At 36.8% G+C, this 13342-nt stretch overlaps 1 protein-coding gene and 1 pseudogene across 1 annotated transcript; both read left to right on the top strand.

Annotated features, from left to right (window-relative positions):
• Positions 1–414: 414 nt before the first annotated feature.
• On the top strand, positions 415–2863 carry LOC111568622 (N-acetyllactosaminide beta-1,3-N-acetylglucosaminyltransferase 3-like; annotated as a pseudogene).
• Positions 2864–6676: 3813 nt separating this feature from the next.
• Positions 6677–10753, top strand: LOC111584732 (N-acetyllactosaminide beta-1,3-N-acetylglucosaminyltransferase 3-like). Its single transcript, XM_035940938.2, has 2 exons — positions 6677–6802; positions 8232–10753. Exons 1-2 carry the CDS (start codon positions 6795–6797, stop codon positions 9373–9375), a joined length of 1152 nt encoding a protein of 383 aa, XP_035796831.1. The 5' UTR covers positions 6677–6794; the 3' UTR covers positions 9376–10753.
• The last annotated feature ends 2589 nt before the right edge of the window (positions 10754–13342 follow it).

Consider the following 13342-nt stretch of genomic DNA (forward strand, 5'->3'; position numbering starts at 1 on the left):
TCTCCAAACAGGACACACATTTACATTTACAGATCTGAAAATTTGGGTTATTATACAGTAAAACAAATACAGCTCTGTGCAATATAACCTAAATGTCAAATGATTCAAAATCGCATCAGCTTAGATTCATTCGAGGACGCTGTTAGCTCCAATGTAAAATTAAAAACTAACAGTTCAGATTTTGTATCTTAAAATATAAGCCCTACGGTAGGAATTTGATGTTATTAAAGTCAGTACACTTTTCATTTATGAAATTCACATTATACTGTGTATTTTTTCAACACTTAATTATCTTGCTGTAGGAAAAACAAACATTCTCTTGCAGACTCTACATCATCATCCAGGATCTTGCCATACATTCATTTTACACTCTATCTTTACCCTTTACCTGCTGCAGAAAAACATCTTATCATCATGATGCTGCCACCACCATGCTGTATGGTGTAGATGTTGCATTTGTGATGATGTGCAGTGTTTGGTGTCTACCATAGCATCTAGTCTGATGAACTAGTCTACTTCTTACACGGTCAACCAGTTTTTGAGGAGGGCCACCAAATTTCTTTCTATTAATTTACATGTTATTTGAAACATAATTGGAGTTATAATAATAAAAAGGGTAGGAATATTACCAATAATACATTGAACACAATTAAAGAATATAATGCTTCATGTTTGTCTCCACGTTCAACTAGCTAATTGAAGACATTCAGTTTGAATGTACACCAGGCTGTAGCATTCTCTTCTCCTCACACCTTTATGGTATTCCCCGCACACGCTAACATCACTATAAATACAGAAAAAAAGTGAATGAACGGTCTTTGTTTAAACCAAAGGTAATTTAGGACTTCAGAAGTCTGGATAAGCCAAACTTATCACTTATTTTTAAAAACTACCATTTCATCCTTTTCCAGGACCGTTCCTTCAAACAGTCTGCTTTGTATCTGCAATATTTAAAGATATTACTTAGAATTTAGGTTAATGTAATCTAACTTTTAAGGACTGAAATACTAGTATTTGAAATATTATGTCAGATGAATAATTGATTTTTTTTTTCTATTTGTTGTCACTGTAGTGTTTCAAAGAAGGATTTCTTCATTGCCACTCCCTTGGTGTTGGGAGTTCTTGTCTTGGTGGTTTGTTTTTGGTTATCTGAAGATCTGACTGACTACAAACACATCCTCCCTAAAGCAGATGTGAGAAAATCTGTCATCCAACCCAAGTCACCAACCAGAAGTTCCACTCATGAATACTCCTGTCCAAAATGTCAACAACACATATCTGCTGCCATCATCCCTGGCTTCAGCTCACTTCCTCATCATATACAAGACTTTCTCTACTATCGCCACTGTCGACATTTTCCCATGATACTGGATGTTCCTGACAAATGTGGAGGAGCAGATGGATCTGCAGAAGTCTTTCTTCTACTGATCATTAAAAGCTCTCCTGTAAACTACGACTGTCGAGAGGTGCTGCGTAAAACCTGGGCTAAAGAGAGATTGCAGAATGGTGTGTGGATGCGAAGGATCTTCATCTGAGGAACGACAGGTGATGGTTATGAAAAGAAAAGACTGAACAAACTCCTCAAACTGGAGCAACATGAGAACAATGACATCCTCCAGTGGGACTTTGTTGACTCACACTACAACCTCACCTTGATGCAAATCCTCTTCCTAGAATGGATGGACAGAAACTGTCCACATGTTCGCTTCCTGATGAACGGTGATGATGATGTTCTTGCCCACACAGACAACATGGTTAAGTATCTAAAAACCCTGAAGGACAATGATAGAAGCAAACACCTCTTTATTGGAAATTTAATGAACAATAAAGAATATCCTGATCGATCACCAGAGAGTAAATACTATGTTCCAGTCCAGGTGTATGAGCCAGAATCATATCCTGATTTCATTAGTGGTGGAGGTTTCCTGTTGTCTGGCTACACAGCTCATGTCATATACAACATGTCCCACTCCATCACCATTCTTCCCATGGATGATGTTTACATTGCAATGTGTGTGGACAAAGCAGGACTTCATCCTGAACACCATGTAGGAGTGAAGGCCTTTGGCCATCATGCTCCCTCCAATGCTGATCCATTAGACCCTTGTTTTTTTAGCGAAATTCTACTTGCTCACGGATTTTCTCCACTTAATTTATATCTTATGTGGAAGAGTTTACATGATCCTGATCTGAAATGCTTTGACAGCGAAAAATCGTAGCTGACAGGTGATGATGGAGTTTGTTGGTGCACATATTTACTGCCACTTTTTTAAGTGCACTTGTACAATATAATGCATCCAATCCAAAAATAACAATTCTGCTGTCAACTAGACTATCAGTTGGAATTTTGATATCGTGGTTGTTGTTTGCAGTGATGGTCTCAGTTTCATTATTCTAAAAGGTGTTTGCAATATTCTGCCACACTTACACACTGGTAACATGTTTGACTATAGCTTGTAAAGTGAATGCTTTGTACATATGTGGTTGGAGAAAATTCTTACTGGGTACCAGTACAAGTGAAGGACAGATGACTTTAGAGAATAAGGATTAAAAGCTTTGAGCTTTGGAGTAACTTAGAAATGGATGACACTATATGTGTCCTGTAAATCACTAATTTGATGATTCGTGTGACTAATATCTTGTGAGTAATATTAGGACACAATGAGAGAGTATAACTGTGGCGATTGTAACAAAATTGGTTGCGGTGTCATTTGTTTAAAATGATATTAACCTTAAGGAAGCTTCATTGTTAAATGGCTATAAATAAAAAGTCTTTACTACTATTTAACACAATATTGTTCCTGAGATACACAACAGTAGGCTAAGCTATTTAAAGTGGGTATACCATTGACATTTCACCATAAACTGGTTATGTGTACATTGTCAAATTCTAATAAAAGTTTTCTCCACCTGTGTGGGTCAGGCACTTCTTGAGCACATCAGCTTCCCAACCTTCTGTTAGCCACCAGTTTACTATAGTTTATGAGTCATTTTGACACAATCCTACCAGGCCTGAGTCACATCCTGTCCCTGCGTGGGTTTTCTTCAGGTACTCCAGCTTCTTCCCACAGTCCAAAAACATGCTGAGAATAACTGATGATTTTAAACTGTCCGTAGATGTGAATGTGCTTGTTTCTCTCTATATGTAGCCCTGTGATAGACTGGCGACCTGTTCAGGGTGTCCCCTGCCTTCACCCTAAGTCAGCTGGGATAGACTTCAGCTCCTCTTCGACCCTAATAAGACAAGATAAGATGAGATGAGATGAGATGAGATGAGATGAGATGAGATGAGATGAGATGAGATGAGATGAGATGAGATGAGATGAGATGAGATGAGATGAGATAAGATAAGATAAGATAAGATAAGATAAGATAAGATAAGATAAGATAAGATAAGATAATCTTTGTTGATCCCACAGTAGGGAAAATTCACCTTTACAGCAGCTAAAAAGACAGGGGTATAAGAGCAGTCTAAGAATATATTAAAAACACAGTGCAAAAATTGCAGAGAACATTATCTAAACAAGATGAAATGAGGATTAAGCGATGCATAGATAATTGATGGATGTTTTCACATAAAATATCTGGTGGTTCCCCAATTAAACAAATATAAACTTCAATGTTTAAGTGTATGCCTTACTGTCACGTCATGCTTTCAATGGAAAAATAATCCTATTACATGAATGTAAGGATCCTTTTGTAGCAAGTTAGACCAGTATAACCACAGACAAGGTAAATGTCATTTACTGACAGTGGTGCTGGTTGTGTGTGTGTAAGATGGCGGAACTTCATATTTGCTGTACACATTATGGCATTAATTTCTTGACAAAAAAAACAAAACAAAACACAACTCTTTGTGGGAGCATTTGACTCACAGTCATGTAGATGGCATTCCAGCTTGAAGCATTCATTTTTTTTTTTTTTTTTTTGGATAGCTTCATTCAGTTGTCACAGTTCTGACGATAGTAGTCCACATTAATGGTTAGACCCTTTTGTAAGAAGTCAGTCATGAGTAATCTCTCACTGTCCCCAAATACAGAAGCCCTCGCCTGGCCAACAGATGTCATTTGCTTGAACTTTTTGGGAGATGTAGAACCAGTGTGTTTCCATTGTTTGCTTAGATTCTTTGGACCAAAGTGGTGAACAAATGTCTCATTGTGGGTCACAGATCTCCTGAGGGATTTGGCGGTGTCATCCTGAAAAAAAAGTCAAAAGTGTCCTCAAAATGTCTATTATTTTCAACTTCTGATCTGGTGTCAGCAAATTTAAGCACTCATCTTAATGACAGTTTGCTCATCCCCAAGATGTAAGTCAAAACAGCGTGTGTAGCGACTTCAACAAACAAGTTGCTGAGGGACTGAGGTTGGGCCTGTTTGTCTGATGCACTAAACAAAAGAATTCACTGGGATTTTCAAAGAATAAATGTAACCTTTTATGAAAGGACAAAGATAATTAACTCGTGACAACATGAAAGTCATAAAGAAAGTAATCACAACAATCAAAGAAAAAGTGGTCAACAAAATTACGGCGACCGTGCTCACCTCCTCTCTGTCCCTCAAACAATAAAAAAAAATGTCGAGAGGTGAACAGGTGAGTGTATTAGCTTAGTTATCCCAGCCCAAATCCATGTGACCCACAAAATTCTGCCATATATAATGTAGAATTCTGAATACTGAAATATATGGAATGAAACTCTGAATACATGGAATGAAACTTGAAATATATATAAAGAAACTTGGAATATATATAATGAATCTTTGAATATATGGAATGAAACTGAATATATGGAATGAAACTTGAAATATATATATATAGATAAAGAAACTTGGAATATATATAATGAAACTTTGAATATATAGAATGAAACTGAATATATATAATGAAGTATGATGATAATTCTGAAACATGCTTCAAAGTTATCTGGTGGATTCACGTTACACTTCATGCTGTTAGATCACAGTGAGTGACGTAAATCAGTGGGAAGCAATTGCATAAAAACTGGAAATGCTTTAAAAGATAACATGTAACATAAGAAACAAGGATTTCTTCGCTATATGTTCTATGTGTGTCTTCATCTTTGTTGGGTTGAGTCCTGTATGTGTTGCTGTAATTCAGATTGTCCACTAAGTGGCGCTAGAGCTCTGTTCTTTGATTTGTTCTGTTCATGAGCTCTTTTTCCACATACAAGATGTGTATTCCAAAGATAAACCCTTTCAGTTCTGTATATGGGACTGAGTGGAGACGTTTAGAAAAATAAAGTCTTTTCTGTTGGGGACTGCTGTTGTTGCAACTGTTTCCTCTTGAGCAAAAAAGCTGTGTCACAAACTTTCATCAACAGCTTTTTGATTAATAATGAAGCCCACAACAGTCCACTACAAGTATTATTGAAGGCTGTCTCAACATTTCACCCCACAGTAACACGGGACATAAAACCTTTGTTTCTGCAGCAGAAATGACAAACACAAGAAAACTGAGTTGTTTCTGTTGTTTCAATAAACAACAACACATCACAATTCTCTCTGACCAAAATATGCCTCACAATAAAGCTGAAACTGTTTTTTTCTTATTGAAATTACATATTGTAAACATCAGTTACATTTCTGTGTTTTTGTTGCTTTTTAGTTTTGTTTTAAAGTGACTGGAAAGAACAGAATGATATTCAATTTGCTATTCTTAGCTCAAACAGAAGATGACAAATACAAAAAAACTCTGAAACATATTTCAGCGACAAGTTTGATTGTTGTAGTTTGACCTGTTCTTTTTTGTCTCCGTTACATCTTCTTCATACTGACACAGAAATGTACACTTTAGGAGAGCTTCATTGGCATTTGTAACACCTCCAGCAGACTTTCACGCAACCGCAAGATCAAACTTCAAGGATGAAGTGGCATTCCTGCGGTGGATTTGACAACAACGGTTCATGACATGTAAACCACAGAATTTCCTCAAGTCTTTCAGTTCCATTTTATTGATACTGAACTAAATTCTGTGGAAAATATTAAAATAGCAATGTGCAAAAACACTAAACAAAACAAAAAAACACAAAAACAACAGCAACAAGATAAGAAGATAATTTAAACAGGTAAGGAGATGTAGAGTCAAGGCTGCAATAAAAACAACTTAAAAGGAAAAACCTCACTTTCAATGATTTCTATCACAGTAATTGGTTCAATATTTACCACTTAAATTGTAAGAAAACAAAATTATTGGGTTTGATGAGGTTTAAACGAGCCTAATTTGACTAAAATGTGTTTATTTTTTAACTTTACAGAAGAGGTGCATTTCTCCATTCTGTAGATGTCCTTCATAATTTCAGTAGTCATATAATGTAGGTGGTTCAGGCTGTTCCCTTTTCTTATTGTACAATTCTTTAACTTGCCACTAAGATTATTTTAAACAAACTTATGTCACTTATGTCTTACTAAGGTCATATTTGAAGGTATTTGGTATTGATAAAGTACATCAAACCAAAACAGAATCTTAGTACAAAGTCAAATCTCTGTGATCTTATGTCTGATGGAAAGGGAAACAGGAGGATCAGTGATAGGATGAAAGCTAAAAAAAAACAAAAACAAAAAAAAAACAGACGTATGGCAGTAATCAGAACCTACATGAAGCAATCTGAACTCTGTGTCGTGTTAGCAGTGCTCCATCTTCCTGATAGGCTGAAACGGAGGAGAAAGTGATGTCAGAGGGGTTTGTATATTACCTGTAACTACCTGAACTACTGTCACTGCGCTCACATTGACTGTGGAGGAACAGAGGGATACTCACCAATGCACTGATCTACCAACATGCACAGGTAATTACTGCTGAATGAAATCAAATAATATCAGATTAGAATGTTTGCAACATAATTCTGGCAAATTAAATTCAAATGAGTTTGATGTTGGCAACTTTTATTCCTTCATTCATAATATTCAGGTTTGTCTGCTTAAACAACCCAGTCGCACATAAAATTAATCATTATTAATTCATCGTTATTCATGCTACCGCAGGTGCAATGGACCATTTGCATATTCCTCCATATTATGGAGTCATAACCACACAGCTATTAAAAACTTCTCTTTTTTGTTTGTGATTACATTTTTAATATTTTTTCCACATGCTAAATGACAGTTTAACCTAAAATCCAGTCTCACACAGACCCATTAACAAAAGGAATGTTTCACAGCTTCAAACAACAATGAATGCCACAAAACAAGAAATGTTTGTTTTCTTTACAGGATGAGTTCAGGTAAACTGACAATTTAATTCCACTTAAAGTGTCCATAGTATAGCTATCGGCAGATAATTTCTTGTTTGGCTTCATCTTGTGTCACTGATGATATTTATTTGCTGTCACAGTAACAAAAAGTAGTGAACAAATACAAATGTTGACCTGATGGCAGATGAACAGTGAGGGAATCACCAATCAGGTGTTTAACATTTCATCCTGAGGGAGACATGAATGTCTGTTTCACAATTGTCAATTGTCTGAATGTCTTAGGTCATATATTGCATAAGTTCAACCCTACAGAAGATTCTGCCTCCAGCGATAAATTGCTTTGAACACAATTTTCTGTTTATTCCCTCCTTTTAGGCGCATTTCGAAGATGAAAAAATACCCAATAGTGAATGAGAGTAAATTATTTTACTTTAAATTACAAGCCTACTGATAAGGCACCTTCTCATTATTATTTCTTCATCCAAAATTAAATATTATATGCAATATAATACTTAAACAAAAAAAAAAGTAGAAACTCAGAAAATTCCACATAGAAATAATGTAGAAATGATAATATATATAATACATTATGAGAAAATGAAAGCCAGTCCGAAGAAGACAGCTTCAAACTGCATTTTCATGATGGAAAAAAATATATAACCAGCCTGTAACATAACACACAATTTTAATTTCTCCCCGCTATGATACTATTGCAGTGTTCCCTCTATAGACTGACACTATTGTAAAAAAGAAAAAAAAAAAAAAAAACAGTATTTGTTTCAACTAAACTTAATGCATGACTTCAGAAGGCTGAATAGATCACATTTATCTCAGAATTTTTACAAGCTTCCAAATCTGAATTTGTCAGTTTCCAAAACTGTGTTTCTTCAAACAATCTTATTGTCACTGCAATACATGAAATTCACACTTCTTGTTTAGATTCATTTAATTTAAACTCTAAATACTGTAATACTAGTATTTGAAAAATATATGTCTGATGAATAAACTGTCTTTGTCACTGCAGCCTTTCAATGAAGAATCTCTCCATCGCCGCTCCCTTGGTGATGGGAGGTCTTCTTGTGGTGGTTTATGTCCAGCTATATAAAGACTTAACTGATTACAAACCAATTATCATCCAAAAACATGAGAAAAAGTCTGTCATTCGGGCACTGCCAGAATACAGATTTCCTGCTTATAAATACCCCTGGCCAAAATGCAGACAAAACATATCTGCCTCCGGCGTCCCAGGCTTCTATTCACTTCCTCATCTTATACAAGACTTTCTGTCCTATCGCCACTGTCGACATTTTCCCATAATTCTGGACATTCCTGACAAATGTGGAGGAGCTAATGGATCTGCAGATATCTTTCTTCTACTGGTCATTAAAAGCTCTCCTGTAAACTACGCCCGTCGAGAGGTGCTGCGTAAAACCTGGGCTAAAGAGAGATTGCAGAATGGTGTATGGATCCGAAGGATCTTCATTGCAGGAACAACTGGTGAAGGTTATGAGAAAAACACACTGAACAAACTCCTCGAAATAGAGAAACTTGAGTACAATGACATCCTTCAGTGGGACTTCAATGACACATTCTACAACCTCACCTTGAAGCAAGTCCTATTCCTGGAATGGATGGACACAAACTGTCCAAATGTTCGCTTCCTGATGAATGGTGATGATGATGTTCTTGCCCACACGGACAACATGGTTGACTATCTGAAAAACCTGAAGGACAATGATGGAAGTAAACACCTCTTTACTGGCTATCTGATCGAGAATAGGGGACCATATCGATATCCAGACCTAAAGTATTATGTTCCAGTTCAGGTTCAAGAGACAGACACATACCCTCCTTATTTAGGTGGTGGAGGCTTCCTGTTGTCAGGCTACTCTGCTATGGTCATGTACAAAATGTCCCACTCCGTCATGTTTCATCCTATTGATGATGTCTACATAGCAATGTGCCTGGAGAAAGCAGAACTTCGTCCTACATCCCACATAGGGGTGAAGATAGCAGGACATCGCAGTCCCGACAACATTGATCCATTAGAACCTTGTTATTTTAAAGAAATTCTACTTGTTCACAGATTCCTTCCGGCTGAATTGTACGTTATGTGGAACAGCTTACATGATCCTAATCTGAAATGCTTTCACAAGAATGAACAGTAACTTACATGCGATGAAAATGTTTGTTGGTGCTCAGCTTTGCTCAACAGCCTTTTTTCTTTCAGGTACACCTATGTAATTTAATACAATCCAATCCAAAAAACAAGTCTGATGTTGATTGGATTATCTACAGTATATTTTTGTTATTGAGGTTGTAATGCGATGTACTCAATTTCTCCATGTTAAAGATGTTAGCAATATTCTGCCACCATATAAACACTGGTAATATATCTGATTACAACTCATAAAGTAAATACTTAGTACATACTGTATGTTGCTGGATAAAGTTTTTTCTCAGTACCAGTACAAGTAACAGATGACATGAGAGAGTAATGGGTGACGATGCTTTTGTTTGTTACAAATACATTAAAGTGCAATGAAATGCATATCACAGCTTGGTAAGAAGTCAGGCTCAGAGTGCAGGGTCAGCCGTGATAAGATGCCCCCAACAGAAATGATTAAGGGACTTGTTCCAGTGCCAGCTGGCAGCACTGGTGCTTGAACCACCACCTTCTACTCTGTAAATCACAGGCTAAGCTGTTAAACTACAACTTCCCCAAAACTCTGTGCTTTAGAAGGACAAGAAATAAATGCCACTGTATGTATGTTATAAATCATCAACTATCTGTTTAAGGAACATGTGACTCAAAGTGTAAGTGAGGTGATTGTGATGAAACTGGTTGTGGTGTCATGTATTTGAAAAGGATTATATACTCTGGGAAGTTATAGTGCAACAGGGTTTTTATGTTTAACGTCTTTATCATTATCAGTATGGCACACATTATTGTTTTTGGGAACAGTAGGCTCAACTAGGTGAGGTGGGAATACCTTTAATGTTTTACTGCAAAACTTTATGTGTATATTTTTAAAATGCCAATAAAATACTGTGGAACAATCGTGTAGCTAGCATAGGGTCCAATGCTAGAGCCGTCTGGTGATCGAATCTTACATTAGAGAACTAATATCTTCTAAAAGTCATGTAAACTAAGGATTGTAGTGAGGTGCTGATTACTGTTTTTGTAATGTACCTAATTTGGATATATTAAAAGCCTTTTTTCCACAGCTCATGTTTGACGTTGTGCATATCAATTATAAATCCATTCAAACTAATGCACTTTTATCAGTTTGATTGAAGTATTTTCAAAGCTTTGTGTGTGGTATGAACATGTCACTTTGTCTGCCGTTAACTGATTGGGTCTTGTTTCTGTCACTGTTTGTTGTAAAGTTTGATTTGCTGAAGGCATCTTGATTGTTTTTTATCACCACAGTTGTAGAACATGATTATCTGATCACTCTCATGTGTTATTCAGATGGAATCTATATAACATACCAATGTCTTTTTCCTACTATGGTTGTTCAATAAAGATAAAGTGCATTTGGAGCCAGAGAGTGCAACATTTTTCCCTCCACACTCACTTCACTCAGTATTTTTTCAACCTAACACTGAAGATAAATAGATTATTCATCAATTGCTGTCTTAAAATTGATCATTTAGAGTTCTGGTACTAAGGACAAAATTCTTTCAGAATTGTTTTTAGTAATAATAACATCACCATCGCAGTTTACTTTACCCTTTTTTGCAACATGTAAAACATTGAAAAACTCAATAACATGAGTAAAAGTGGCTTAACATTTGCCAGCAACACACAGTCCCTGATGGACTCTGCAAACTCAAGGACTTATTTCTGCTGAATGATTCTGATGTCTAACAGTTGTTGAGACATTTCAGATATTCAAACCCTCCGGTGATGCTGGAGAAAAAATCAGGGTGTGACCTGAGTTATTAGTATTCCCTCTTAGACTGAATGTCTGAGAGCAGGTTGCAGAAGTTCCACCCCACAGAGGATTCTGCCTTAAGTCATAAATTGGTTTCGACACAATTTTCTGTGTCCTTTTAGGCTTTTAATGCTGCGAAAAAATGTTTGCTTGTTTTTAAATGATGGTTTATTGAAGATTTATTGAAAACCTGTCTCACTCCTGTAAAAATGTCCCCTTAGACCACAGAACTGGTTGGGCCACCCTTGGCCACAACAACTGTCGTTAAACACTTGCAATAGCTTGTGATCTGTTTTTTACATCATTTTTACATCCTAGTGACCTAGGAATGATGAAAGTAGGTGGTGGGAGAGATGAAGATTGGAATATTGCATGGTTAAAAAAATAACTAAACACAAGAAACAAACACAACAAAAGACAAATCAAAGCAGCAAAGAAACTGACTAATCAAAGCATAGCAGCAACAGGAAAACAGAATGAAGATCATAAAGTAGTCATTAAACGGACTCAAGAACATCTGGTGAGTGGAACCAGAGTCAGCGTACAAAATCAACAAACAAACTGATTGGTGACATTTAAAATGGTAAGATTCTACATAGCAGAACATTTTCAAAAAAAATAGTACAAAACAAGGTAAAGCGAACAGGTCTACCGGTAACTGAAGACAGAAAAAATATCAGAGGAGTGCCAGCAGATGAAACCAAGGATAGTACAGTGGGGGTGAAGATGACTGGGGCAACACACTTAAAAACAACAGAGCTTTGTGGCATTTTAAGATTGCACAAATGATAAAATTAGACGAATAGGATGTGTAAATCACATTTAAGAGCAAACAATGATAAGATTGGAAGACCTAATGTGTCAACTGAAGTTATGAATGCATTCAATAATCCTGTGGAAAGCTGCAACCCAACGAAGGCCCATGAAGCACACAAAAGGCGTTGAGTTGTATGTCTCCCAGAAAGTGTGGACATGTAGCAGCATCATGTACAGACATGATGTGAAACATGTTCAGGTGAACAAAATTACATAATATGAGAATAAATGCAGTGAATAATAGAAAAACAAGAAGACATAAGTATGATACATTACTGAAAATTTTTATTTTTTTTTTAGGTGAGCTTAATTAAGACTAGAATAGAAAAATTAGATAAATACATTTTTAAAGCAATACTGTACGGTAGTCTAATAATACTACACATAGTGAAATATTGCACAGGAAGTTAAAATATTGCATATGAAACTGAAATATGCAATTCAGAAATATGAAATGTTTCACAATACATTGACATACATGAAAATAAAATATTGTGCATGACATTGAATTGCACATGAAAATTAAATACTACACGTTACTGAAACTGATATTGCACAAACTATCGAGAGAATTAAAATTGCAAATGATAACAATAATATTGTCCAGATTTAAGTGTCCAGTGTTTTAGCTGTCATTCCTGCAGAAGGGGGAGTTCTACAGTTTGACTTTTCATTACAGTGTTAAAGTGGTACGTAAACTGCAGGGTGTCCAGTAATGTCTCAACTTTTGAGTGGACGGGCTTCAAGACCAGCCTCTTTAGTGACTCCATACTATGTAAGTCGCTGGTCTGTAGTCACTGAGCGTGTGTGGGTGCTTCTTCTTGTACTCAGGAACCAGGCATGTGGTCTTGTGCAGAGCAGGGGTGATCATCAAGTTCAGGCTCAGGTTGAAAATGTGCTGTTCCTGTAAACAGATTAGAAGGTGAAGGGGCAGCTGCAGGAAAGGTTTTGGGGAGAGTAGGCAGACGTCACATCACTAATCCTGCTGAAGAACAGGTTAGATGATGCGCCTTTGAAGTGGCGTCTGTTTGTCCATCTATGTACTCCCTGTAAGCATTTGAAGAGAACGTGTCAGTCTGTGACCTCAAAACGTCCCTGCAGTGTCTTCACGGCATCCTCCAGACAGACAGTGCTGGTTGCTGCTGGACTGCAGGAATATAGGTGGGCTTGAGGAGGACCAGATTGTGATCTGACCTGCTCAGGGGAGGTAGAACTGTGGATAATATGCTGACTTTGTTTGCCATTCTGCCGTAAAGCTTTGGCTGATGAAAAACCCCAGCAAACTTTCATGACTGTCCTCCTATCTCGTCTTCCTACTGTTACATTCAGTTTCCATCAGACTGCACTCCAGCCATCCTGCATCTACTCAGCCCTCTGC

The sequence above is a fragment of the Amphiprion ocellaris genome, chromosome 14 (genome assembly GCF_022539595.1).
Source record: "Amphiprion ocellaris isolate individual 3 ecotype Okinawa chromosome 14, ASM2253959v1, whole genome shotgun sequence".
NCBI classification, from domain to species: domain Eukaryota; kingdom Metazoa; phylum Chordata; class Actinopteri; family Pomacentridae; genus Amphiprion; species Amphiprion ocellaris.